Source organism: Camellia sinensis, chromosome 4 (genome assembly GCF_055761805.1).
Source record: "Camellia sinensis isolate YWXY chromosome 4, ASM5576180v1, whole genome shotgun sequence".
In the NCBI taxonomy this organism is placed as follows: Eukaryota; Viridiplantae; Streptophyta; class Magnoliopsida; order Ericales; family Theaceae; genus Camellia; species Camellia sinensis.
The window spans coordinates 13,889,738-13,915,649 of record NC_138964.1 but is presented as its reverse complement, the minus strand read 5'-3'; the positions used below and the strand labels follow the sequence as shown (position 1 = coordinate 13,915,649).

General features: G+C 36.3%; 1 protein-coding gene across 1 annotated transcript; it reads right to left on the bottom strand.

The window, feature by feature from the left end:
* Nucleotides 1-3,209: 3,209 nt before the first annotated feature.
* On the bottom strand, nt 3,210-23,845 carry LOC114312667 (nucleotide-sugar uncharacterized transporter 2). Its single transcript, XM_028258939.2, has 7 exons — nt 23,322-23,845; nt 11,082-11,224; nt 10,781-10,989; nt 10,605-10,698; nt 8,541-8,707; nt 8,256-8,438; nt 3,210-3,959 (listed from the first exon to the last, which is right to left on the bottom strand). The coding sequence occupies exons 1-7, from the start codon at nt 23,410-23,412 to the stop codon at nt 3,677-3,679; spliced, it is 1,170 nt and encodes a 389-aa protein (XP_028114740.2). The 5' UTR covers nt 23,413-23,845; the 3' UTR covers nt 3,210-3,676.
* Between the last annotated feature and the right edge of the window lie 2,067 nt (nt 23,846-25,912).

Genomic DNA, 25,912 nt, shown 5'->3' with positions numbered 1-25,912 from the left:
TTTATATAAATCCCTAATAGAATCTTACCAGAAGGGATTAAGTGTAACCAAGATAACATTTTAAGGTGATTAACGATCGAATTTAGAGTTTGAGGGCATAGTGCAAATGGTTATAGTTCAAGGCAAGGGCGGACCCAAGATTTGTTGATGAGGTAGGTTAATATTAAGGTAAACTTATCAATATATTTTAAGTATAACCACATAAGAAAAAAGAGGATTTAATAATATAATCTAGATTAATATCTAAATTTATTGATTAGAAACAATTTAACTAAGTTGTGCTCGATGAGTCTTTAAAGATTCAAATTCATCGATCACAGAATCTAGATCAATTTTCAAAAAGCATGAAAAACAATATGCTTTATTCTTTGAAGGAAAATACTCTAGCCAATAAAATTGTTTAAACCAAATATGTTGAAATCGGCAATTCTACTTTCCAAATGAGGACCTAGGTTACGTTGATAAGGCTCCAAGTTCACATAAGCTCGTCTAACCTCATCCCGTTGATTAACTGGATATTCACAAATTTGCAAGCGTAAACCAGGATCCCGTTCAATAACAGTTGAATCAAATTCGCTTGGTTTATTTGCTTGAGGCATGGAAGGAGGTTGCACATCAGAAAATGAGATTTCAACAACATTGTATGTTGTACTACTAGACTTCTGTTTTGATTGATAGAATGAGAAAAGGGTTTTGCCTTTTTTGAATGTGGAGGTTCCATTATTTATAACCTAAAAAAAAAAAAAATTAAAAATTAGTTCTATTTAATATTAAATCAGAGTATATTCGCAATAATTTTAAATATTAGGGTTTTATATAGATCCTCAATAATTTTTATTTAAGCTTTCATTATTTTTATATATGTCCAAAAAAACTCCTTCAAAGTTCAAAAACTAAAAGCAATATAGAACATTGAACAAGGTAGCATCATAAAAAAAAAAAACTAAGAGCAATATAATGTTTGTTGCATAAAGACAAAATTTCAAAACCATTGTTAGTCAAATCCATTCTCAACCAACGAAATAAAATAATTGGTTAATTACACTTACCAAAAATGTTAAGAAAGTGGAGCTGCTGCAGGCTGCTGGAGACGACGGAGAGGGCCGCTACCTATCTATTGGAAGATGTGAGAATTGTTTTTGGAAGATTTGTTCTTTAAACAAATACAAACCTATTGGGCTGCCTATCTATTTTTTTGGGTAAGTATTGGGATGTTATTGGGCTGCCTATCTAAAAAACAAACAAAAAAACAATTGGCCCTTATTTGGGGCGGGGCGGATTGGGCTGGGCAGAACAAAAAATTTCTACAGATTTTTTAAATTTTGGACTGGGCTGCAGCCATCTATGCCCAGCCCTAGGTCTGCCCTTGGTTTAAGGAGATATACCATAATTTGTGTTGAATATCCACACCATGTGAAGTTGGCTTTGAAAGTCAAGAATAGAGGCTTTGGGCTAGAGATTTTTGGAGACATTCAGCCGATCTATCCCCTTGTAGGGTGGCTGTATTGATGGCTTACCATTTATTTTTTGGTTCATTGGTTGCTAGTAGGCAAGTTCTCCCGTTTGTGTATAAATAGGGAGAGATGTGAGCTAAATTGACAAAGAGATCAAGTATGAAGAAAAGAGCGAGTTGTGAAAAGTGTATGATCTGTGAGTTGAGTTGAGAGAACGCGATTCTTTCTCCTCTGTTTTGTATTTGTTTTTGTTCATAGTGAAGCTTTCTCTCTTTCTCCTGTAGATATAGACATTGGACTGAACCATGTAATTATTTGTGTTTCATTTGTATGTATAATTACTTGTTGATCATTTTTTGAGTGTCTTTAATCCTATCAATTTGACTAGTGCAAATGTGGGTTATCTTTCTCTTGCTTTGTTTACTAACAAGTGTTGTAACCTTTGTAGTTTGTAGGACTAAAATGTCTTAATTGCTGATGACGAAAATTTACCAAACTGGCAGAAAATTTTGATCCACACGGTGACCGAGTGCCGTACAGGCAATGAGCAAAAATCTAGTGGTGCACTTATTCAAATCTCAAGCACTTTAGATTTGATTTGATTAGAAAGAAAATTTGATAAAAAAATAAAAGTAAAAGAAAATAAAATGAAAGAAAAAAGATAAAAAAAGAAAATGTATTTTCTTAAAAGCATTTGATTAAGATGAAGAAAAAAAAAAAAAGAAGAAAAATTTAAAAGTTTAATTATAGACAACTCACACATTCAATTTTTCTCGTGTTTTCTTCTCTTTTTTTTTTGGAAGAAATAAAAAAAAAAAATTAGTTACAATGTCAATATAAACTCATAGAAGTTGTACAAGAAAATCAGTTTTTATTTTTTATTTTTTATACTTTCCACCATTTTCAAACTAAATAAACTCATAGAAGTTAATTTTTTTCTCTTTCTTTCATCTTTTACCTATTTCCTCCTAAACAAATTGAGCCTTATGGTTACCCGGTAAGGGTGCTCGGCCAGAGGGCACTCCAATACTTTAGTCAACAAGTGACGAGTAAAGATAGGAATGTAGCAAAATGACAGCTTTGAGTACGTATGACTGCGAACAGAAACCCTTTGGGTGATGTCTTTATATTGACTAGTAGGAAAGCATTCCCTTTCCTAGTTGGTCAAAGTTGCCCCATTAGATAACCTTCCAATAATATTGTAACGCCTCAATTTTTTTCAAAAAAAAGTTGGGCAGTGCAGGCCCAAACAAGAGGTCATCTGCTGAACTTGAATCGATCACAAGTTTAGGCCACAAAAAATGTTATACTAGAGTTCTGATTTGGTAGAAGGGGCATGCACAAGTGATTTGGGTGATCGATGGATCCAACCCACAGAAGGGGGGTTGCTCCCATTGCCGGAAAGGCCTACAAGAAGATTGGGGAGCAGTTGACGAAAGATAAACTGAGGAAGGTCCTACCTCGAGTGTTCTTGAGCATCAAAACTCCTTACAGGATAATCTTGACCAAGAATTGTCATAAATAGATTTACGATGAAGCTTACTGTTGGTGACAGAGTACATCAATTTAATGTGACATTATTTGATGCAACAAAAAAACTTACTGAAAATCAAATTTACATATGACTATAAGCAAGCATAATAGGAGAGAGAAATAAATTTGAATTAATGTTCTTTTTGTGTTCATTTTGCTATTGTTGGACAGTGTAAATGACTATAAACAATTGATTAAAAGTAACAGTGAGTGCTAGACATGTTTTACAAGGATCAATATGATGAATGTGAAAGTTCATAGTAAAATAAGTTTACAAGGACCAAAATTTTGGTGACATTAATGAAAATTCAAAAGCCTTCCTTTCCCAGTAAGGTAACATTTAAAGCGGCTTTGAAAGGGAAAAAAATAAAAAGGTAAACATTTCCAGATCATATAATTGTATAGACAATGTACACTCTAAGAGTGACCTTCATGACAGATTTAGAATGATACGCACACAAGCCATTTGGAACAGCTTGTCCCACAAAGATATGATTACATTGCTCCAACAACGGTAATCAAGACATTCACAGGTTAGTAGTCAGACTTAATGACACCAACAAGAATTCTATTCTCAAAATACTAAGGGCCAAAAATTCTAAATCAGAAATAAAATAAAATAAAACAACCACGTTAGTGGAAACTTCTATCATGTATAAAGGTTTACCTTCCCGCAGTCGAACCTAGTATTAGACACATTCCTCGCCATTATTTCCCTCATAAGTGTCCCCGTTTTCTTTGCTGAGCTTAGATTTTGGTAATGAGTACGGAGCTTGTCTTGAAGTTGCTTTCGCCAATTGCTGCTTGGGAAGTAAATTAAGGTAAGTGTAGAAAGACATACCAACAAGAGCCGTCAGTGCTCCACAGATGCTAGTTGTGCCTGGATTGGAGCCGAATAGAATGAAGCCTCCGAGAAGAATGGCACAAGTTTTGAACTGGCCAAGAACAACATGGGTGGTTGCAGAAGTTGCCCTGCATCCAAATTTTATGGTTATACATCAAACTACTATCTTCACATTCTAAAAACTAATTCATAAAACACAAAAAGTGCATTTTGTGACATTTTAACTGACTCACACTACACCTAAATTGAATTTTAATAACACAATACACTTTTTGTATACTTTTCTGTGTTCTATTTTCGTGCACTAAAAATCATTGAATTACTTAAAAAAATAAGCAAAAAACTCTTGTGCAAGAGCGGGGGTGCATTCAAGAGTGATATTTTAAGTGCCACTCACATGACACCTAAATTGAATTTAATAACACAATAAACTTTTTGTATACTTTTCTGTGTTTTATTTTCGTGCACTTAAAATCATTGAATTACTAAAACCAGTAAGCAATAAACTCTTATGCAAGAGTGGGTGCATTCGAGAAGTGAACAACCGTGTTGGGAAGAACATGAGCATATGGATGAGGAATTTAGTAAATCCCAAATTATGCATGCTGAATCTCAGGTCGATTGCAGATCAAGAGGTCCCTCATCTACACAATTCTCCAAATTGGACAGATGTAAAAATTTATGTATTATTGATTGATGTTTATTGATCTATTACAATGATTCATGATTCCTATATATAGAAGAGGGTGAGTGTGTAGTAGGTAAGGTCATGATTCCTATATATAGAAGAGGGTGAGTGTGTAGTAGGTAAGGAGTAGGTGGAGAGTAGGTGGATTTTAACAGCCCCCCGCAAACTCAAGGGGGATAGGAACTAGCCAACTTGAGTTTGGAGAGAATTACAAAACAAGAAAATACATAAAAATAAAAGAGGATAGGTGACACTGTATGGTCGTGTCAGACCATTGGTGAAGACACTGGATGGTGGTGTCATAACGTTGTAGAGGACACTGTATGGTGGTGTCATAATGGTGTAGAGGACACTGGATGGCGGTGTCAGACCGCTGTAGAAGACAGTTTATGGGGTCATGTCGGACCGTTGTAGAAGACAGTTTATGGGGTCATGTCGGACCGTTGTAGCAGACAATGTGGTGACAGTTGTTGTGACAGTTTACGGAGTCTTGCTGGACCCTTGTAGAAACTAACCGGAATCAATGTCGGGACAGTTTACAGAGTCTTGTCGGACCCTTGTAGAAACTAACCGGAATCTATGTCGGGACAGTTTACAGAGTCTTGTCGGACCCATAAAGGAGCTAACCGGAATTAATGTCGGGACAGTTTATAGGGTCATGTCGGACCGATGTAGAAGACACTGTATGAGTGTGTATATAGGCTGCCCAAAAGATATACATGTAGATATATATATCGAGCCCGCAAAAGTCGCGCCCTCAAAAGGCGCGCCCACTTTATCAAAAGATGTGCCCGACAGAAATCATCGAGCGGCGAGCCATCAAAAGGCGCGCCAGACACGCGGCGATGCACGTGACCGACAGAACGCGTGTCGGCCTCTTCGTCAGGGTCTTTATAAAGCGAAGCGGAGGCTGAGGCTTGGAAGCATAACAAACCAGTTGAAACCTCTGCATTCTCAGAGAGCTTGTCTCGAAGAGCTGCAAATCTTGAAACACTCTGTAACCAACCTTGTCTGACAGTACCAATCGGTAATCGCTGCTTCTCTGAAACACTTAGCAACCCAAAAACATGGCCTCTTCTTCCCGTCCAGCTACCCAGAACATGGCCTCTTCTTCCCGTGGTCTGCTTACTCTCTTTCCTGACCTCAACGAGTCCACAAGAGAGATAACCGGTGCGGTTGCCCTTGAACCTCAACCAAACGCCCCTGAGTTTGCTCCGTTGACCTTTCCTATGCGGTCTGTGGAGCAAAGAATGGCAGCGCAATCAGATATTGAGGCGAATCAGTATACTTTGAAGTCATGTGTGGAAACCATGACTGCGGTCACAAACTTGTCGCACCGGCTGCAGAGTAGGACAAATGAGGTGCAGCAGTTAAACGCCCAACTGGCTCTGCTCCAACGCATGTATAAGGATGCGCGAGCAGAGATAAGTGTGCTAAAGGCGGAAAATAAGGAACTGAAGCGGAAGGCCACCGTTATGTTCCGATTTGGAGGTCCACCATATGCTGCAGTGGAGGAGCAGGGAGAAGGCAACTTGCTTGGTGGTCTAGGAAGCACGGAGGCAACACCGGCAAGGACCACCCAGGACGGAGGCAAGAAGAAAAGACCGGCGGCTGAGTAGAGAAGAAAAATCCCACTGTGGGTGTGGTAGTTTTGTTTTTGTTTGTGTGGGTTTTTTTTTTTTTTTTTTTTTTTTTTTTTGATGTAAAAGTGTGATCGGGGTTGATCCCCTGATATGAATAAAATGACAAGGTTGTGGAATGTTGTTGGTATTATTTTGTGGTGTTGTTTTGTTTAATAAGAAAAATAAAATAAAAGAAAATAATGGATAAAGAAAATACAGAAAAATATTTGTGGATGGGTGATAAGAAAGAACAGCAGTGTGATTTTTTTTTTTTTTTTTTTTTTGGTGGAATATAAAATAAATAATAATAAGAGAATGGAAAACGGGTGATGCTTACTAACAAGGGATAGGGAAAATACATTATAATAAAATATATATATATATATATATATATTAAAATAAAAGAAAAGGGTGAAAGAACGTGGATGAAATAAATTAAGAGAAAGGAGAGATATGATTAAAGTGGGTTTGAAAGTGGGAAAAGATGAGAGAGAGGGAGATAGAGTGGGTGCATGATGATGATGTTGGGTCCATGGAGAGAGAGAGAGAGGGATGTCCAAGAAGCTTGTGCTTTTGACAGTTACACATTACCCAAGCTGTATGTGAAGATGCATGTTACTGTCTTACACTTCTGCAGGCTTGGTATTCTTTGTGGGGCACTTGCAACACGTGACATTGAAAATTGTATTCGAAAATGATGACATCTCCAACATGAAACGTCTTAGAAGCAGCCCAGGCCTTGTAATCAATATTCCCAATGATGGTTCAACCAGCGGAGTCCCCAACCTTGTACACTGCTGCCATTGAAACCTTCAAGCCAGCAAACATGGCTACCAACAACAGAGCCACAGCTCTACACCCCACACCCAAATCCATGGCTAAGAGAGAGAGAGCAAATCGGGAAAAAAACAGCAGTGACGAGCAGAAAAGCAGCGCCAGAAACGCCAACGACGACGACGACGAGTAAGAGTACAACCACGGATATGTGAGAGGCGAGGTGAACGGCGATAGAGGCTAGACGATGATGCGGGTGCCGCCGCCGACATAGCGGAGGAGGGGTGTAAGAAAATGTTGAAGAAGTCAAGGTATGTGTAGAAAATAAGCGGAATAGGTTGAGGTCCGGCGGGCGGCCAAGGCGAGGTTGCCGCCCGCCGGTGAAGCGAGAAATACTAAGGTCTTAACCTTGCTCTGATACCATGTAAAAATTTATGTATTATTGATTGATGTTTATTGATCTATTACAATGATTCATGATTCCTATATATAGAAGAGGGTGAGTGTGTAGTAGGTAAGGTCATGATTCCTATATATAGAAGAAGGTGAGTGTGTAGTAGGTAAGGAGTAGGTGGAGAGTAGGTGGATTTTAACAACAGATATTATAGTAAAAACATTGGCATATAGAGGAGATAATTCATGATCTCCGGTAGTCATGAAATTCGGTATGCAAGATTTGCGTAGGAGGAATATGTAATTTCATGGTCAGTTTTTGAAATATAGACATGACGACAAGTTTTAAAAGGGTGTAAGACTAAAATGTTTCACATTATGAGTAAGTTGATCCCTACGCTACTAGTAAAATCACCTTAAATCAAACTAATATTTAGATGTTATATGATGTATTTAAACAGAAATCATACAAAAAGATTGACAACAATGGTGCTTCTCCATTTCAATGTAGCTCAAAATTGACAACAATATGGGGACTTGTGAAGAAACTATCGAAGTTGGTTTCACTAAACTTTTCATGTCTTGGCTTTACCAATTCTAATAACAATTTTTTTTTCCCCGTCCAAATGAATAATATACCTAAAGCCTACAAGGCCAACACCAAAATAGAACACTCAATACAAGACATAATGAACCAATTTCCACTGATTATTATTAGTATTTTTTATTGTTTTCAGTAAATAAGGCAGCCAGTATATAAGAAACTCCATGGAAAAACTCACTTAGTATAACATCTTAATTCAATAGTCTTATCCCAATTCTCTAACCCTACAACTTGCGAAAGCAAATTTAGAAAAGGTGACCAAGTTAAGAGCATTGGAGATTAGCAGTTTTGGGATTTCGACAGTCATGATGAAATAGGTAAAATAAGAACAGATATCACTCACCCTAGAGCTAGAGCACCTGACCACTGAAGCAAAAAGCCAAGGAAAGCAGACATGGCAATAATTCCCGAGTTATAGAGGCTCCAATTATAGGTAATGACACCATAAATGACATCCGGAGGATCAAGCCACGGCATCAAAATCACTAGAAAGAACAAAGTGATTGGTGTTGTCTTCCACATTAACCTACACATTAGTTACAGATCTTAGCTAAAAGACACCTGCATAAATGGCTATAGTAGTAAATGAAGATCAAGAACCATTAAACACTAAGTATGCAAAACATACGCCAAGGCAGTCCAGTTCTGCTGTTGTTGAAGATTGGACCACATTATCTTATTGACAGCACTGGGTATTATCCATGCTACTGCTATACAAGCACCAAAGAAATGGAACTGCAGATCAGTTACGGTAGCAACAGCAACACCAATGGATACCACAGTAAGTGCTAGCACCTGAAAAACAAAAGTGACAACATTTCAATATTAAGTGCACCAGTTGATACAAGAGTAAGTACAAAAATGGAAACCTAAACAGAGAATAAGAAATATGGCAAGTGAGGAAACAACATATTTTTGTTATCAGATGGAGGAAATATTTAAAATCAAACATTCAACTGCTCAAGGAGTGGGATGATTGGTGTATTGCGCTTTCTTTTACAACCAGTAGGAGGGGAAGAGGGGAAGTGGAAGCTGCATTGCGCAGCAGAAGACACGAGTCCGGGCATCACACCCAGCAAGAGAAATGCCTCAACCACTATGCCAACCCTTGGTCTCAGTGTATTATGCGTACAAATCTAGTATATTTGTAACACCAGTATACTGCAGATCTGGTAATAAAAATATAGAATCAGAGTGCTCAGAGTTCTTGGAAGGTACTCCACATCTTGTGTTAGTTTGCTTCTCATAAGATCAAGACCAAAAATAATGACAATTTAAAAATAAAAATAGAAGAAATATGATGAATAGGCGGTTTCATAAATCAAATTGTATGAATTCACTCTGAAAGTGGAAGTTTTTTGGAAAGCACCTCAATGTATTCAAATTAAAGGTCACAAAAATGACGGTTTTCAGCGAAGGATTTAAGTAGGACCCATTAATGCACAAACAAGGTAAACAGTGAGAATTGAGAACACCTATGGAAAGTAGACAGGTAACAACTCAAGGTCAACCAAGAAACCTAGAAAGTATAAATCAACTTCCCAATTTCGAGTCTCTGGCAAGTAGTTATTCTATGCATCAAATTGTTATGCACCCTTACTTCTATTCTCAACCTCATTTCTATGTGACAAATATGTATATCCAAGTTACAGAAATACAAACACATAAATAGAAGTTAGACACAAAGAAAGAAGCAGCATTACATGTCGATGTATTTACATGTATAAATATCTTATACAAGACAGATATGACTTGTTAAATTACTAAGTATCTACTTCATAATTCAAAAAAGAACGGTCTAAATACTTTTTTCCACAAGGCGTAGAACATTTCACTCTAGAAAAGAAAGCTTGCTCTCATCAAAGGTAAGAATGACATTTTTAGGGTAAGTTATCGAACTTCTCACTTGAGCCTTAGCTGTTTTTTTCCTTGGTCATTTACTTGCTTTTTTTTCCCATGGAATATAGTTACAAAAGGGGATAATTTTTTTTTTTAATTTTTATTTAAACCATGTATTAAACTAAATTTAATAATAGCCCAAGACAAGCTTTTCATATGTGCATTCATATGTTTATGTGCAGAAGGCATACAAGGTGCACTTGATGCACATGCCTCAAACTATAATGCGCAAACCTTTCAGGAGTGTCACCTAAAAATTAAAGTCTCGATGTGCTTTGTATTAGCCTCAATAAGGCCTATTAACACTTTGGATCACAGTAAGCCATCCATCTCTGACTTTGTTGTGTCATGTTATCGCCATATTGGCCTCATTGATTGTTTAAATAAGACATAAGTGCAAGTATAACAAAGCATGATGTTAGTAACTAAGCACAAAAGGTCATCTCGGATACTAGTAATCCCAAATTGTTCCCATCTGATCAATGGATGTGATTTAGAAAATTTGTTTATTTATTGTAAAAATGCATTAAAAAAATCAAATAGCTGAGAGCCAGAAAATAATCCTCGCAAAGTTATAGGCTACAGCAAACTATTAGATTGAACCCATTAGATGTTCCATCAATATGTCTCATCCTTATGACACTCTGAATGAATAGTTGATGTGGAATCAAGGAATGCTTATTTACACATCCATACAACTAGATACATAAATAAAGCATTCAATATTGAAAAACTGTATGAGAACCACTTCCTAGTAAATGTCGAAGTTACTTGTGCTAAATAATAACATTACCTTCTGGAAAGAAACTCTTTTTCGAAACAGAATTAATTCAGCTAAAACAATTGTCGGTGTTACAGCAATCTTAGCCATCTGATAAAAACCAACACTGAGAAATGTAGATAATCAAAATTTGACACAAAATCAGATGAAAACAACTAAGCATAGTGAAGAGGGATGCCGTGTCTCACCTATTATACTTTAAGCTAACATTAGCAAGGCCAGTAGAGAGGGACATAACTATACCAAGAGAAAATAATGAAGAATACTTTGTTGACTTTGACGGAGGAGATACAGAAAGGATAGAGAGAGCTTTTAGAATAGCCATCAATAACCAGCTACATATGTAGTGAATAAAAGTGAGGAAAATAGGGTAGTTGAACCCGACTTTGCCAAGCACCTGGACAAAAAATAAAAATAGTTAGTTAACATTTATAAAACTGTTAATTATTTAGTGTCAGATAAAAGGGAAGAAAAAGTAACTGCACTAACCAATTTGTTCATCAAAATAATGCTAACGGAAACCAAAAAGTTGAACGTAAGAGCAGCAGTGGGTCCCAGTTGTTGCTGTTTTGAACTTCCAAACAAACGCAATTTGCCAAACAAAGAAGCTCGCAGTTCCTCCAGTGCTCTTCCTAAATTAACAAGGAAGATGAAGAAAGATCGTCAGAGCACGGAAAGGAAGCAATGCACATTTTTTATTTTATTGTATTTTATTTGGGATGAAAAGGAGATATTGGCAGGAAAAGGATGACCTGACTTCAACCAAAGTTCTAAAGGGCACAAGTCAATAATCCAATAGTCCAAAATTCAATTCATTACTAATACTACAAAGGAAAGACACTCATTGAAACCATCCAAGCAACAAAAGTCTAACTTAATAATTCATAACTTTGTGTGCGTGAGTTCAAACCAGCGTAAGAAAAGAAAAAATGTTTATAGTTAAACAGAGGGATGGACAGGGGGACTGGTATAAGCGATTGCCACCCCAAAGTTTTAAAAAAACCTTGATAAATTTAATACCTGCCCCCTTCAGATTTTTTCTAAAAATTTTAAATCACTTGACCTTTTATTTTATGATAACATTCAGCTAGACACTTTAGACTTTTCCATATTGCAGAAAAAATAAAGCACAATTCCACTCAAATAAATAATTTCCCATTAGCCATTTCCCGTAAATATGAAGGCGACATCTGCTAGAAAAATATTTGGTTGTTCATTCCCCTTCTTTGAAAGGTAATTTTTGTATACTTTTTTCTAATAGTTGTAAGCCAAAACGCATGGTTAGCCATGTGGGGAAAAAATAAAAAATTCAATTTCCATTTGCGTTTTTCTCCCACTTTCTTATTCTTCTTTGTTTCGATTTTACCTCTTCTCTTCTTGTTCTTTTGTTTCAGTTTTTCTGTTTTTGTTGTTTTGATTCTCTTCAATTCAATCTCCATTTTTAGTTTCTTCTTCCTGTTCTCCACATCTATTTCAAAACTTCTTTTGCTTCAATTCTTCCTCTTTTCTAATTTCTCTGTTTTGGTTCTCTCTTTTTTCTTCTTATTCTTTTGTTTGGGCTCTTCTTCTTCTTCATATTTGCAAGAATAAAACCAGTTAAGGAGAATCTGATGAAATTATTTGTTCTTAGTTCGAATTCAGATCCTAGGGACGGTTATAGGTTTTTCAAAATTAAAAATATTTGCAATATTTGGTAGTTCATTCTCTTTCTTTGGAAGGTAATTTTTGTACCCTTTTTGCCCATATTTGTGGCCCAAAACATAAGGTCAACCATGTGGAGAAAATCAACTTCCACATGCATTGTGCTCTTTCTTATTCTTCTTCTTTGTTCCGATTCTCTCTTCAATTCAATCTCAGTTTTTTCTTCCTTGTCTCCATATCTATTTCAAAACTTTCTTTTGCTTCAATTCTTCTTCAAAAATTGAACCAGTTTAACGAGAATATGATGGAGTTAGTTCTTATTAGCTCTGAATCAGATCCTAAGGATGGCTATAGGTTTTTCAAAGTAAAAATATTTGCAAACTTGTAATAAATTTTATCCCAATGACTTCATATAGCAAGAAAAATTGCATTTGAAATTTCAATTACAAAACTATAAAATTGATATCCTTGAACATCCTGAGTTCTAAAAATTGTCAACAATTTCTGAGTTGTGCCAAGTGTTGGTGAAAATAGGATGGAAGATGATTTCTAATTTATCTAGTCACATATCCTATTGTATTTTGATTATATTTCTGTGATCATATATGTTGACAAAAAGCATCTAGTGCTATAGTTTTGTGATATTTTTCACATTTTGCGTTGATAGAAATTGATATTGCATCTCACACGGTCACTAATTTTTTTTTCTTATATCTATGTTTCCCCCCAAGGTTAGAATACTACGTCCATCCTGGCTAAATGGGGCCGCTCATTTTATAACGGTTCCGGTTCAGACCCAACCCTTTTCATGCTCTTGGATCCGGAATTCCATACCTTTAACTGTTGTTTATAACCTCTTACTCTCACTGCTAGCGGTATTTGGTTGTTTAAGAGTTATTGTTGTGTTTGAAATAGATTAGGAGTTATTTTTTTAAAGGAGTTGCCGTCCGATTTTCTTCTTGTTCACTTGAGCAGTGTTTTGGCCACTAGAACAGTTTTTGAAATCTTTCAGTATTTTTTTACAGGTATGCAAAACTTCTAGGAGTGGGTATCTTCGCTCAAGCAGTATTTCTTGCGCTCGAACGGTCTTTTGCATGTCTGAACTTCTGGGAGGGGGTCATTGTGTGCTCGAGAGTGTTTTGGTCACTCGAGCAATCTGTGCGTATATCAAATCGGAAAAAGGGAAATTTTGTCACTTTTTCACTTCCTCTCTCTCTACAAACATTCCAAACCCCAACTTCTTCACACTCTCTCTCTCTCTCTAGTTATTGCCTTAAAACTCCAAATACTCCCAATCCATTAATTTCTCCACCCTAGTTCCTCGGAAAAAAAGGTAGAACTAGTAGAAAGCTTCGTTTTAATCAGAGAGAATATCGTTTTTGACTCCACCAAACTTCAACCCTTGCTTTCTTCTTCTTCTAATCTTGAGGTAGGAATTTTTTCAACCTTTGGTATGATTTTTAGTCTAATTATTTGCTCATTGAAAGGATTTAGTGATTTGGGAAATTTTGGGTTAAACCTAGAGTTTGATTTTGAAATGTAAAAAAAGGGTTTTCAAATGGGTGCTTGAGAAAAGTTGTGGGGATGTGTTTATGATTCAGATATGTTGAAATGTGGAATTTCTTTACTTAAATGTGATTTTGAAAGTACATGAGGTTTTGTGTAAAAATCATTGCTATTTTGTTTATAAAAGAAAAGGGAAAAGATATTGGGTTTTGAAAGAATGAAATGAATGTATCTGTTGATGATGAGGGTGGAGTTAGACATGTGATATCGCTCCATTTTGAAAAAGATGAGATTATATCGTGTTAAAAATTATCTGTTGAATAGAAATATTTGTTTTGAGCTATCGGTGAAGGATAGCTTTGATTGTTGTAGAAATTGCATGAAAATTAAGTGAATTCAAACTAATTACTTATACATCTTGCATTGAGCATTGTTTCATACTTAAGCATTGAAAATGTATTGTTTTGAGAAAAATGATGAATACCTTGGTAAATCTGATTAGGGGGTGTGGTTGTGGTTATTATGTTGGCATGTGTGTCCTTGATGAAAGTCTAGAAACCTGTGCGGTTAAATGCCGATCCTTATGGTTAGTACCGTTAAATGATTTTGGTAGTGCTTGTGTAGCCTACTGGCAGACACGTATCTAGAGATTCTCAGTGTTTTGTATCCACTGCCCTATTGTCTAATATAAATGAATAGTTTTTTCATGAATTGATATATAATCATGGCATTGCATTGTTTTGAGATGGAAATGTAACACATTGACAAACTGTATGCATATGCATTCACCTTATGACTTCGCTAAGGTTTATGCATTGTGTTAAAGTATGTCTACTAGGCTTTAGCTCACTTTATGTAGAAAATAACTTTCAGGTGCTGATGATATGCCTCCACCAAGGACATAGCTTGGGAAGACTTTGAGCCACAAGCTTCTTTTGCTTTCTTTTGATGTAATTATTTTGTACAAACCTTGAGCTTTAACTGTATTGAGTTGAACTCATTTTGTTATACCCCAAGCATTGACTTGGAAAGATATAACTATTAGGGCATGAACTTACTTGATTCTCCTTTTATTTCAATTCATGTACATATGTCATATGCTATAGATTCAGGATCTAGAATTTATAAAAGTATACACGCATATATCGTCTTTTGTATGATCAAGGAGTATAAATGGAAATGTTAAATACAATGTTAATGATCAATTCTACGTTATATTATGATGTGGGTTATTGTTATTATTTCGAGGCATTACAACTTCATATCAAAACTACTAGGCTTGAATACTTTGGGAAAGTAGGATGTGGTTTTTACCACAATAGGTTATCTCGCTAGATTATATTAGAAGTAGACCTGGTATGCTATGTAATAACATGTTTATATGATTAGATGAGTATGGAATTTAATTTCTAAGATATGGATTTGGTCTACGAGTTTCTGGAAGTTCTATTAGAAGAGCACTTAATCACTGCTATTCCTAACTAGAACTCTAGTAATGTCGCGGGATAATCATTATCTAGAAAAGAAATTCGTTTGTGCTTATATGGAGTGAATTACTTGTTGTCTACCACTATGAAAGCATAGACACGGCAGATTTCATGCCATGGCGGTATCTGACACGGGGACACGTACGGGACACGCTGGGTGGCGTGTCCCTTTAATTTAATTTTTTTTTTTTCAGTGGACACGACGAAGACACGGTGGAGACACGCGTGTCCAAATCTGGACATAGAGCAAAAAAGAAGAGTAAAGGAGAAGAGTGAAGGTCTTGAAACAAACTTAGACTTCTGTCCAGTCGACTCGCTGTCGACCTCCATGACTTCGACCACCGTAAGCCATCGACCTCGACCTCCATCCCCTTCGACTTTGACGATCCAGTCGCCCTTCGACTTCAACGAGCTCTCTCTCTCTCTCACCTTCTCTCTCTCTCTCGCGATCACGATCGATCGCTTCTTCCTCTGTCTCTCTGTCGCGTCTTATCTTCTTTCATCTTCTGATTCATATATATATAATATATATAACTATTATTATTATATAATAATAATACTTTCAGTTATTATTATTGTAATAGTTATAAAGATGACATTACTTAGTTATTATTATATAACTATTATAATTATGTAATAACTATTATATTATTATATAACTATTATATTATATAATAGTTAATATACATATAATATATTTATAAGATAATATATAATACATATTATAAACACATGTATGTAAAATAAATAAAAAAATTAATTGAAATATATTATTTAAGAAATATATTATTTAAAAAATATAATAAATAAACAAAATAATTAATGTGTATTAAAATAAAAATATTTATAAAAAAATTAAAAAATCTGACGTGTCCCCTGTCGTGTCCGTGTCCCTATTTTTTAAAAATTGCTGTGTCCTGTGTCCGTATGCGTGTCTGTGTCCTTGTCCGTGCTTCATAGGTCTACCATATTAAGACATTAGTGAATTAGCTTCGGCACATTTGTAAATGTACTAATCTACTGTGTTGCCTTTATTAGGATGTCTGGACGTAGGCGTGGACATCAACGTGGACGTGGTGGTGGTAAGCATTGCAGGCCTAGGCGGCAAGAAGTGCTGATACCAGATGAAATTTCAATACAAGAGGAGAGAGTTGGTCAGACCAACGTAGCCGAGCCAGCAAGCCATGGGCACCTTAGCCCCCGATATGACTGGAGCTTTGCGGGAATCCATGGATAATCTCAGAGTTGAGAGTCAAGTCCAGGCCCATGTTGCTGAGATAGGGTCGTTTTTTTTGAAAATGGAGTTTTTTTGGTCGAATCTGAATGAGTTTATTGGGGATCCTAAGGAGCCACTGAAGGCTGATAAGTGGCTAGAGCAAATGATGAAGACATTCAAGATACTTGGCATCAAGGAAGATGGACTGAGGATGACCTTAGCATCTTTCTAACTGAAAGGAGATGCAGATCAATGGTGAAAGTATGTACAAGGACATATCGGGGTGACTTGGGAGGCCTTTGTCAACACCTTCCAGGATAAGTTTTTGCCGCCAACTGCTAGGGAGAAGTTGAGAGATTAGTTTTTGAAGCTCAAGAAACTAAACACACCTGTAGCCGAGTTTGAGGCTGCTTTTACTAGCCTATCTAGATTTACACCGGAACTTACAGCGACGAAGGAACGCTGTTGGATTGAGTTCGAGAAGAGATTGAGGACCGGACTCCTTTTCAAGGTGGTCAAATCTATGATTAAGGATCACGGTTGCCTTGTGGAGGTGGCGGCTCACTTAGAGACTGTGATCCAAGCAGAGGAGAAGCGGATGAGGGGCTCCAGGCAGAGGAGTCAGGAGGTTCAGGGAGATGTTAGGGACAACAAATGACAAAAGGATTCCACCCCACAGCAGTCCCAGGCAGCACAATTTAGATCCACCTTTCCTGTACCAAGTTCGGGTTCAGGGAGAGGTAGCTAGGGTGGATTCACTTGTTTCAAGTATGATCAGTTGGGCCACAAGTCTTCAATTTTCCCGTAGAAAGGAGGAGGGCAACAGTCTACACCGACTACGGCTTGTCCTCAAAGCCAGAGTCAAGGAATAGGGCAGCCGCCTACCTGTTATCAGTGTAGGCAGTCGGGGCACTTGAGGAGATTTTGCCATCAAGCAAGTGGCACATCTGGTGCGTCTAGTTTGAGGCAGACACGGAGCCATCAACCTACCCATTCAGCACAGGCCTTGAGGGCCAATTAAGGAGCTTCTTTGGCTCAATCCGTGTACCAAGCCTATGCTCCAAGGGGTGAGCAGCTAGAGCAGAGACCATAGGACTTGTGTATGTTGCTACGTCGGACCAATCGCCAGTACCTTTTGTTGTGAGAGGTAACTTTTTGTTGTTCAACTCTATTGCCAATGTGTTCATTGATATTGGTGCATCTCATTCCTTCATTTCGTCTGCGTTCACAACGATTTTGGGGTTAGAAATGGCTTGGTTAGCGTCTTCGCTTAGGGTAGAGTCACCAGTTGGGGATAAGATTGTTTTGGACCAAGGATGTCATAGTTGTAAGATAGCAGTTAGTCGCCGACTTCCTTTTGATTTCGTGTTGTTAGACATGTCGGGTTTCGATGTCATCTTGGGTATAGATTGGCTATCTTCGTACCGTGCCATCATAGATTGTTACCGTAGGAGAGTTATGGTATACATCTTGAGTGGTGATTGTTTTTATTTCTGAGAGACCGAGCTAATAAATTTTTGTCGCCATTATATGACTCGTGGTCGGGGCGAGCTTAATTTCCTCCTTGTAACCTTCTTGGGTAATGAAAGTGATGTGGTCCGAGTAGATTTGCCGAGAGTAGTTTGTGCATACCCGGACATTTTTCCCGCAGATCTTACCAGTTTGCCACCCCATCGAGAGATTGAATTCTCCATTAACTTAGTGCCCGACACGGCACTAGTTTTCATGACACTGTATAGATTTGCTCCCATCGAGTTGCATGAGCTGAAAATTCAACTCCAATAGCTGTTAGATAAGGGCTTTATTCGCCCTAGTATATCACCTTGTGGAGCACCGACTCTTTGCTAAGAAAAAAGATGGCACATTACAACTGTGCATCGATTACCGGAAGTTAAACTGGGTAATTGTTAAGAACAAGTACCGATTACCAAAAATAGATGATCTATTTGACCAGCTGAACCCTCGTTTTTCTAAGATTAATTTGAAGTCAATGTATCACTAGTTGAGGGTGAAAGAGGAGGATATTCAGAAAACGGCATTTCATACGCGTTATGACCATTATGAGTTCTTAGTGATGCCTTTTGGGTTGACCAGCGAGTTGGCTTCGTTTATGGACTTGATGAATAGAGTCTCTGTGAGTTTTTAGATCGATTCATGGTTGTCTTCGTCTTAATCTACTCACCCTCCGAGGAGGAACACAAGGAACACTTACGGGTTGTATTTGAGTTGCTTAGAGCACATTGGTTATATGCTAAGTTCGAGAAGTGTGAGTTTTGGCTAAAAGAAGTTAAGTTCTTAGGCCATGTGGTATCCGAAGAAGGGGTAACTGTAGACTCATCCAAAATAGATGCAGTGCAAGATTGGGAACAACCTAAAAATGCATTTGAGATCCAAAGTTTCTTGGGCCTAGTTGGGTATTATCGACATTTTGTAAAAGAATTCTCTACACTGGCCTCACCTTTGACTAGCTTGACGAAGAAGGAAATTAAATTTGTGTGAAGTGAGACTTGTGAAAAGTCGTTTCAAGAGCTTAAGGTTAAACTCACCACTGCTCCAATATTGGTTATTTCGGAGAGGGGCTTGTGTTATTTGGTTTATTGGGATGCATCTCGAGAAAGTTTGGGTTGTGTATTGATGCAAGAAGAGAAAGTGAAAGTGTATGACTCATGTCAGTTGAAAGCACATGAGATAAATTATCCTACTCACAACTTAGAATTAGCGGCAGTGATTTTTGCCTTAAAAATCTGAAGATATTATCTATACAGGGAGAGATTTTAAGTGTTTTCCAATCACAAGAGTTTGAAGTATATGTTTTCACAGAAAGACTTGAATTTGAGGCAGAAGAAAATGATGGAATTTATGGAGGATTATGATTTCGAGTTACACTATCATCCGAGAAAGGCCAACATAGTGGCCGACGTTTTGAGTAGGAAATCTATAAGCAGCGTAGGAAATCTATAAGCAGCGTAGCTCATATTGCCATCTGGGAGTGCGAGATGTTGGGCATTATTGGCGAGTTTGACTTGCACATGGGCGAATTCGTTGCGTTGGCCACCTTATTTACCGCAATTGCACAATCTACCTTAGTTAGCCGAGTTATAGAAGCACAGTGGGGTGATAGCGAAGTGGAATCTATTTGGGGAAAGATAGCTACTGGAAAGGTAGAGAAGGGCTTGGACATGTATTCTGACTACAGTGTGAGGTATCTAGATCGTCTTTTTGTGCTAGAATCTTGTAAGAGGAGGTACTCCGAGAGTTCCACCATTCACACCTTGTGGTACACTCGGGAGGCACGAAGATATACCATGACCTTAGTCGCCAATTTTGGTGGAAGGGGATGAAAAGAGACGTAGTCTTGTTTGTTTCAAGGTGTCTTACTTGTTAACAAGTGAAAGCCGAGCATCAATGACTAGCGGGTTTGTTGCAACCCTTACCTACAGTCGAATGGAAGTGGGAGCATGTCACGATAAATTTTGTTGTGAGTCTTCTGATGACTCAACGGGGTAATGATGCTATGTGGGTAATAGTCGACCAGTTAACCAAATCAACACATTTTGTACCTATGCACACAAGTGACTTGGCAGATTATCTTACTGACCTTTATGTTACGGACATAGTTCGACTTCATGGGGTTCCTGTAACTATTGTCTTGGATAAAGATCCACTTTTCACGGCTCGGTCGTAGCAGAACCTACAGAATGCATTGGGAACTAGGTTGACGTTTAGCACTGTCTATCAACCTCAGACTGACGAGTAGTCCGAGCGTACCATTCAGATCTTAGAGGACGTGCTTCGGGCTTGCATTCTCAACTTTAAGGGGTGGTGGGAGAGACATTTACCTTTGGTGGAGTTTGCCTATAATAACAATTTTTAGGCGAGTATTGATATAGCACCTTTTGAGGCCTTCTATGGTCGACTGTGTAAATCTCTTGTGTGTTGGGCCGATGTGGGTGATGCACCTGTGTTAGACCCAAAGTTAGTTCGGGAAATGACAGAAAGGGTCGCGCTTATTCGTAAGAGGTTGGTTTTAGCTTAGACTCGTCACAAAAGGTATGCTGACCGTAGAATGAGACCTTTATCTTTTGCGGTGGGAGATCACGTGTTTTTTAAAATATCACCAAGGTAGGGTTTGGTGACATTTAGGAAGAGCAGAAAGTTGTCTCCTAGATTTATTGAGTCTTTTGAGATTCTAGAGTGGATTGGGGAGATAGCTTACTGTTTGGCCTTGCCGCCCCAACTTTCCGGGGTTCATGACATGTTTCATATCTATATGCTCCGAAAGTACGAACATGATCCTTCACACGTGTTAGATTGGATCGAGTTAGAGGTAGATGAGAATGCCTCGTACAAGGAGAGACTAATTCAGGTGTTAGATACGCGAGATCAAGTCTTGAGAGGCAAGACTATTCCATTGGTTAAGGTGTTATGACGACACCATGGGGTTGAAGAGGCGACTTGGGAGCGTAAGGTGGAAGTCCGTGAGAAGTATTCGGACCTGTTTGTTGATGTTTGAGGCTTGTATTGAAAATCTTATTCATGTTGTGAAATGTAAACATTATAAATGTTTTGGAAAGTTGAACTATAATATTTTGTGTTGAAAGACTCTATTTATCATTGTAGCAAGTGTGGATGGTCAATAATTTGATTTAAATCCGGTGGTTATTGCTTTGATTAATATTTCGGGGACGAAATTTCTTAAGGAAGGAGATTATAACGGTTCAGGCTCAGACCCGACCCTTTTCATGTTCTTAAATAAGGAATTCCATACCTTTAACTATTTTTTATAACCTCTTACTATTATTGCTAACTGAGTTTGGTTGTTTGGGAGTTATTGTTGTGTTTGAAACAGGTTAAGAGTTAATTTTTCAAAGGAATTGCCGTCCAGTTTACTTCTTGTTCACTTGAGCGGTGTTTTGATCGCTCGAGCAGTCTTTGAAATCTCCCAGTATTTTTTTACAAGTCTGCAAACTTCTGGAAGTGGGGTATATTAGCTCGAGCGGTATTTCTTATGCTCGAGTGGTGTTTTGGTCGCTCGAGTGGTGTTTTGGTCGCTCGAGTGGTGTCACTTATTGTGTCTGACGCTCGAGCGATCTATGCGTATATCAGATCGGAAAAAGGGAGATTTTATCACTTTTTCACTTCCTCTCTCTCTCTCTAAAACATTCCAAACCCTAAATTCTTCACACACTCTTTAGTTTTTGCCGTAAAACCCCTAATACTCTCAATTCATTGATTTCTCCACCCTAGTTTCTTAGTAAAAAAGGTAGAGCTCGTAGAAAGTTTCGTTTTAATCGGAGAGGATATTGTTTTTTACTCCGCCAAACTTCAACCCTTGCTCTTTTCTTCTTCTAATCTTGAGGTAGGGATTTCTTCAACCTTTGGCATGATTTTTAGTCCAGTTATTTGTTCATTGAAAGAATTTAGTGATTTGGGAGATTTTGAATTAAACCTAGGGTTTGATTTTGAAATGTAAAAGAGGGTTTTGAAATGGGTGCTTGAGAAAGGTTATGGGAATGTGTTTATGGTTGAGATATGTTGAAATATAGAATTTCTTTACTTAAATGTTATTTTGAAAATAAAGGAGGTTTTGTTCAAAAATCATTGTTATTTGGTTTATAAAAGAAAAGGGAAAAGATGTTGGGTTTTGAAATGAATGTATCTATTGATGATGAGGGTGGAGTTGGTAGTGCTTGTATAGCCTACTGGTAGATACGTACCTAGAGATTCTTAGTATTTTATATCCACTACCCTGTTTTCTGATATAAAATGATTTTTTTTTTTCATGAATTGATATATAATCATGCCATGGCATTGTTTTGAAATGGAAATGTAAAACGTTGACAAATGGCATGCATATGCATTCACCTTATGACTTCGCTAAGGTTTATACATTATGTTAAAATATCTCTACCGAACTTTAGCTCACCCTATGTGAAAAACAACTTTCAAATGCTGATGGCATGCCTCCACCAAGGACATAGCTTAGGAGAACTTAGAACCAAAAGCTTCTTTTGCTTTCTATTGATGTAATTATTTTTGTACATGCCTTGGCTGTATTGAGTTGAACTCATTTTGTTGTACCCAAGCATTGACTTGGAAAGATGCAACCATTAGGACATAAACTTATTTAATTCTTCTTTTATTTCAATTCATGTACACATATCATATGTTATAGATTTAGGATCTAAGATTTATGAATGTATACACGCATATGTCATTTTTTGTATGATCAAGGAGTATAAATGGAAATGTTAAATATAATGGTAGTGATCAATTCTACAGAATATTATCATATGGGTTATTGTTATTATTTAGGGGGGCGTAACACATTTACTGGTCTGACTCGCTGCAAGGGAAGCTCTAAATTAGAATGAACTTGGAAGACAAATTTCTTGAAAATACTGGATAAGGTATTACTTTGGAAAATCTCCCTATTTCATCATCTAGTAGAATATTGTTTCACAGTTTTTTTTCTTTTCCTTTTTCTTTTTTATTTCAAGTTTTGTGCTCAAGTTTCAAAGTTAAACAACATGCAACACCAGCACACTACGCCAAGCCAAATGCACTTCACATCGATGCCAAAACAAAATTACATTTTAAAAAAAAAATTTAAAAAAAAAAGAATTTTAAGTCTGTTAAAACTAATAGAACAACATCAAGCTACAAACAGAGAACACTAAACCCTCTTTCATGTTCCTTCTCAAAAACCAAATTCCTCTTCAGACCAATCAAATCCAATAAATAAAACAAATACCCACTAAAAAAAAGAGCAAAGGACCACTATAAAAACAACTGCATTGCATAAAAATGAGAAAATTGGTGAAAACCCAGAACCCCAACCAAAGAAACTGCAAGAAAATTGGATGGAAAAAGTGTTACCGCTCTCACCAGCATCACTGTCCTTACGCTTGAGAATTTTCCTGACATCTTTCCTCACTAAAAAATTAAACATCTTCCTGGGAATCACCATTTCCTTCTGTTCCGTTTCAACTACAAAAACCCTTTATAAGAAAATAAAATTTTAAAAAAAATGTAGAGAATTTATGTACAAATCAAAGTCATCATGGAAGAAGATTTGGCTGAGTGAGCAAAGTAGAAACCGAATAACAAAAGGAAAAGTGGCTAGAAATCGAATCAAACATGAATAGATTTCAGAGAGAGAGCGTGAAAAGGGGGACTGGTGGGGCTTGAAGAAAGCGGTGATGGCGGAAAATTGGAGTGTTTTTGTCGGAGGAGAGAGAGTAGAGAGAGAGAAGGGTGGGGGCGGAGAGATTGAAGGAATCACGCTCGCTCGCAACACCGACCGACAGTTGAGTGTTGAAAATTGACTAGGATAGGAGGAGTTTGAGTGAAGACTCGTGAATTTGACTGTATTCTTTGTTTGTTCTATATCCACTTTATTTATTGTTTATTCACCCCAAGCATATATATGTATCAATTAGGCCTAGTTGGTGAGTGTTTATTTTAGTTTAAAAATGCATAGTTATTAGGGATGGCAATGGGGGACAATGGAGTGGATATTAATTTCTCATTCTTATTTTTTTATACTAAATTTTTCCTATTTCCCATGGGTACCATCTTCCCTATTTCTTAATGGGTATGGATTTTCTCCCACCCACTTTAATCCCTATTTTTATTTTTTATATTTAATGTTAACAACCACTTTTTTTTTTAAGGTTCACAACAAAAACTAAATATACCTTCAATTTTTTTTTTCTTTTTTAATATATTTATTGTTAACAATTTTTTTTTTTTAAGGTTCACAATAAAAGTTAAATATAACTTCAATCTTTTTTCTTTCTTTTTTAATATATTTAATGTTAACAATCTTCTTCTTTTTTTTATAAAGGTTTTAGCTAAATATACCTTCAATCTTTTTTCTTTCTTTTTTAATATATTTAATGTTAACAACTTATTTATTTATTTATTATTTTTTTTAAGGTTCACAACAAAAGCTAAATATACATTCAATCTTATTTTATTTTATTTGGTTCAACAACAAAATCAAATACACATTAATTAATTAATTAAAAAGTTTGTTTTATAATAATTAAATATATAATTTTGAGACAATCAAATAAGTTTTAGTAATTGAAAAAAAAAATGTTGAAGAACGTGGAAGATTAAAAAAAAATTACAACCATCTCTCTCTCTCTCACTCTCACTCTCACTCTCACTCTCTCCCTTACATGTTACAAAAACCTGATTACAATGTTATAAGAGCCTGTTTGAAGAAATAAAATGTGAAAGAACCTGTTTTAAGAAAGTGTTATAAGACCCATATTAAATTACATCAGGGCATAAATAAGGAATTGTTTGTTGATCTCTTAGTCACGGATATTTTAGACATTAAGCCATCTTTCTCTTAGCAAATTTGAACCATTCATTTTAATTTATCCAAAATCTAATTATACCTTTAACAAATCTGAACCACTCATTTTAAGATATCTATGCCTTACCACACCCAATCCATCATTCATCTTCTTCCTTTAGTCCCCCACGAAGTTTGTTGTTTGTTACTTTTAAAAAACAAAAAATGTTTTTTCAATTAATTTTTTACTAATTTCACAACACCATTACCACTATTCTCACATTCACTGTCACACTACCATCACCATAGCCACTACCATCATCACTGCCGCCATCACCCCACCACTATGTCACAATCTCTACTTTCACCTTCGTTCCATCACCACCACCACCAAATATAAAAAAATATATTTTTAATTTTTTTTATAAAAAATATTTTTCATTAAAAAATATTTTCTATCTAAATAAATGAAGCATAACATTGGGAAACAAGCTAATTTCAGTTAAATCTGTTCATAACTAAGAAAAAAAATTTATTTTAAAAAAAAATTATTTAGTAAGACTTTGTATCCCCTTTTTGTTTTTCCAGCAAATAAATCTTTGTACCCATCCTTTCTAACCAATCACGACTCATGCTTGTTTTGATTCTCTACAATTTCCTTATTTTCAAATACATTCATATATATATATATATATATGTTGTATAAATTATGTGATAACGTAAAACAAATAGATTCATAATCGTTAATTGAAATTTCAGAACAAGCAAACCATTCTGAAAATTACAATACATAACAAAATAAAATAACATCGAAAAGTAAACCAAAACCTGCATTAGACAGTGTCCTTAATTTTTTTAAATAAATTTAAAAAATTCTAGATATGCATAAAATTTGACAAGAATAATGTGACAATGTTAATTAATGTGTATTTGATTTTATTGTTGAGCCAAATAAAATAAAATAAGATTGAATGTATATTTAGCTTTGGTTAAAAAAAAAATTGGTTGTGAACCTTAAACCTTAAAAAAAAAATAAAAGAAAAACAAAAGAAAAAAGATTGAATGTATATTTAGTTTTGGTTGTGAATCTTAAAAATAAAAAAAAAAAATGGTTGTGAACCTTAAAAATAAAAATAAAAATTAGATGTATATTTAGCTT

Bases quoted from the DNA above. Each gene is read 5' to 3' on its own strand.
- LOC114312667 (XM_028258939.2), bottom strand. From the start codon at position 23,412: ATGGTGATTCCCAGGAAGATGTTTAATTTTTTAGTGAGGAAAGATGTC. The intron at 10,699-10,780 runs GTGAGACACGGC...TACATTTCTCAG, and splicing joins GTTAGCTTAAAGTATAATAG to TGTTGGTTTTTATCAGATGG. The intron at 8,708-10,604 runs GTAATGTTATTA...TTTGTTTTTCAG, and splicing joins AAAGAGTTTCTTTCCAGAAG to GTGCTAGCACTTACTGTGGT.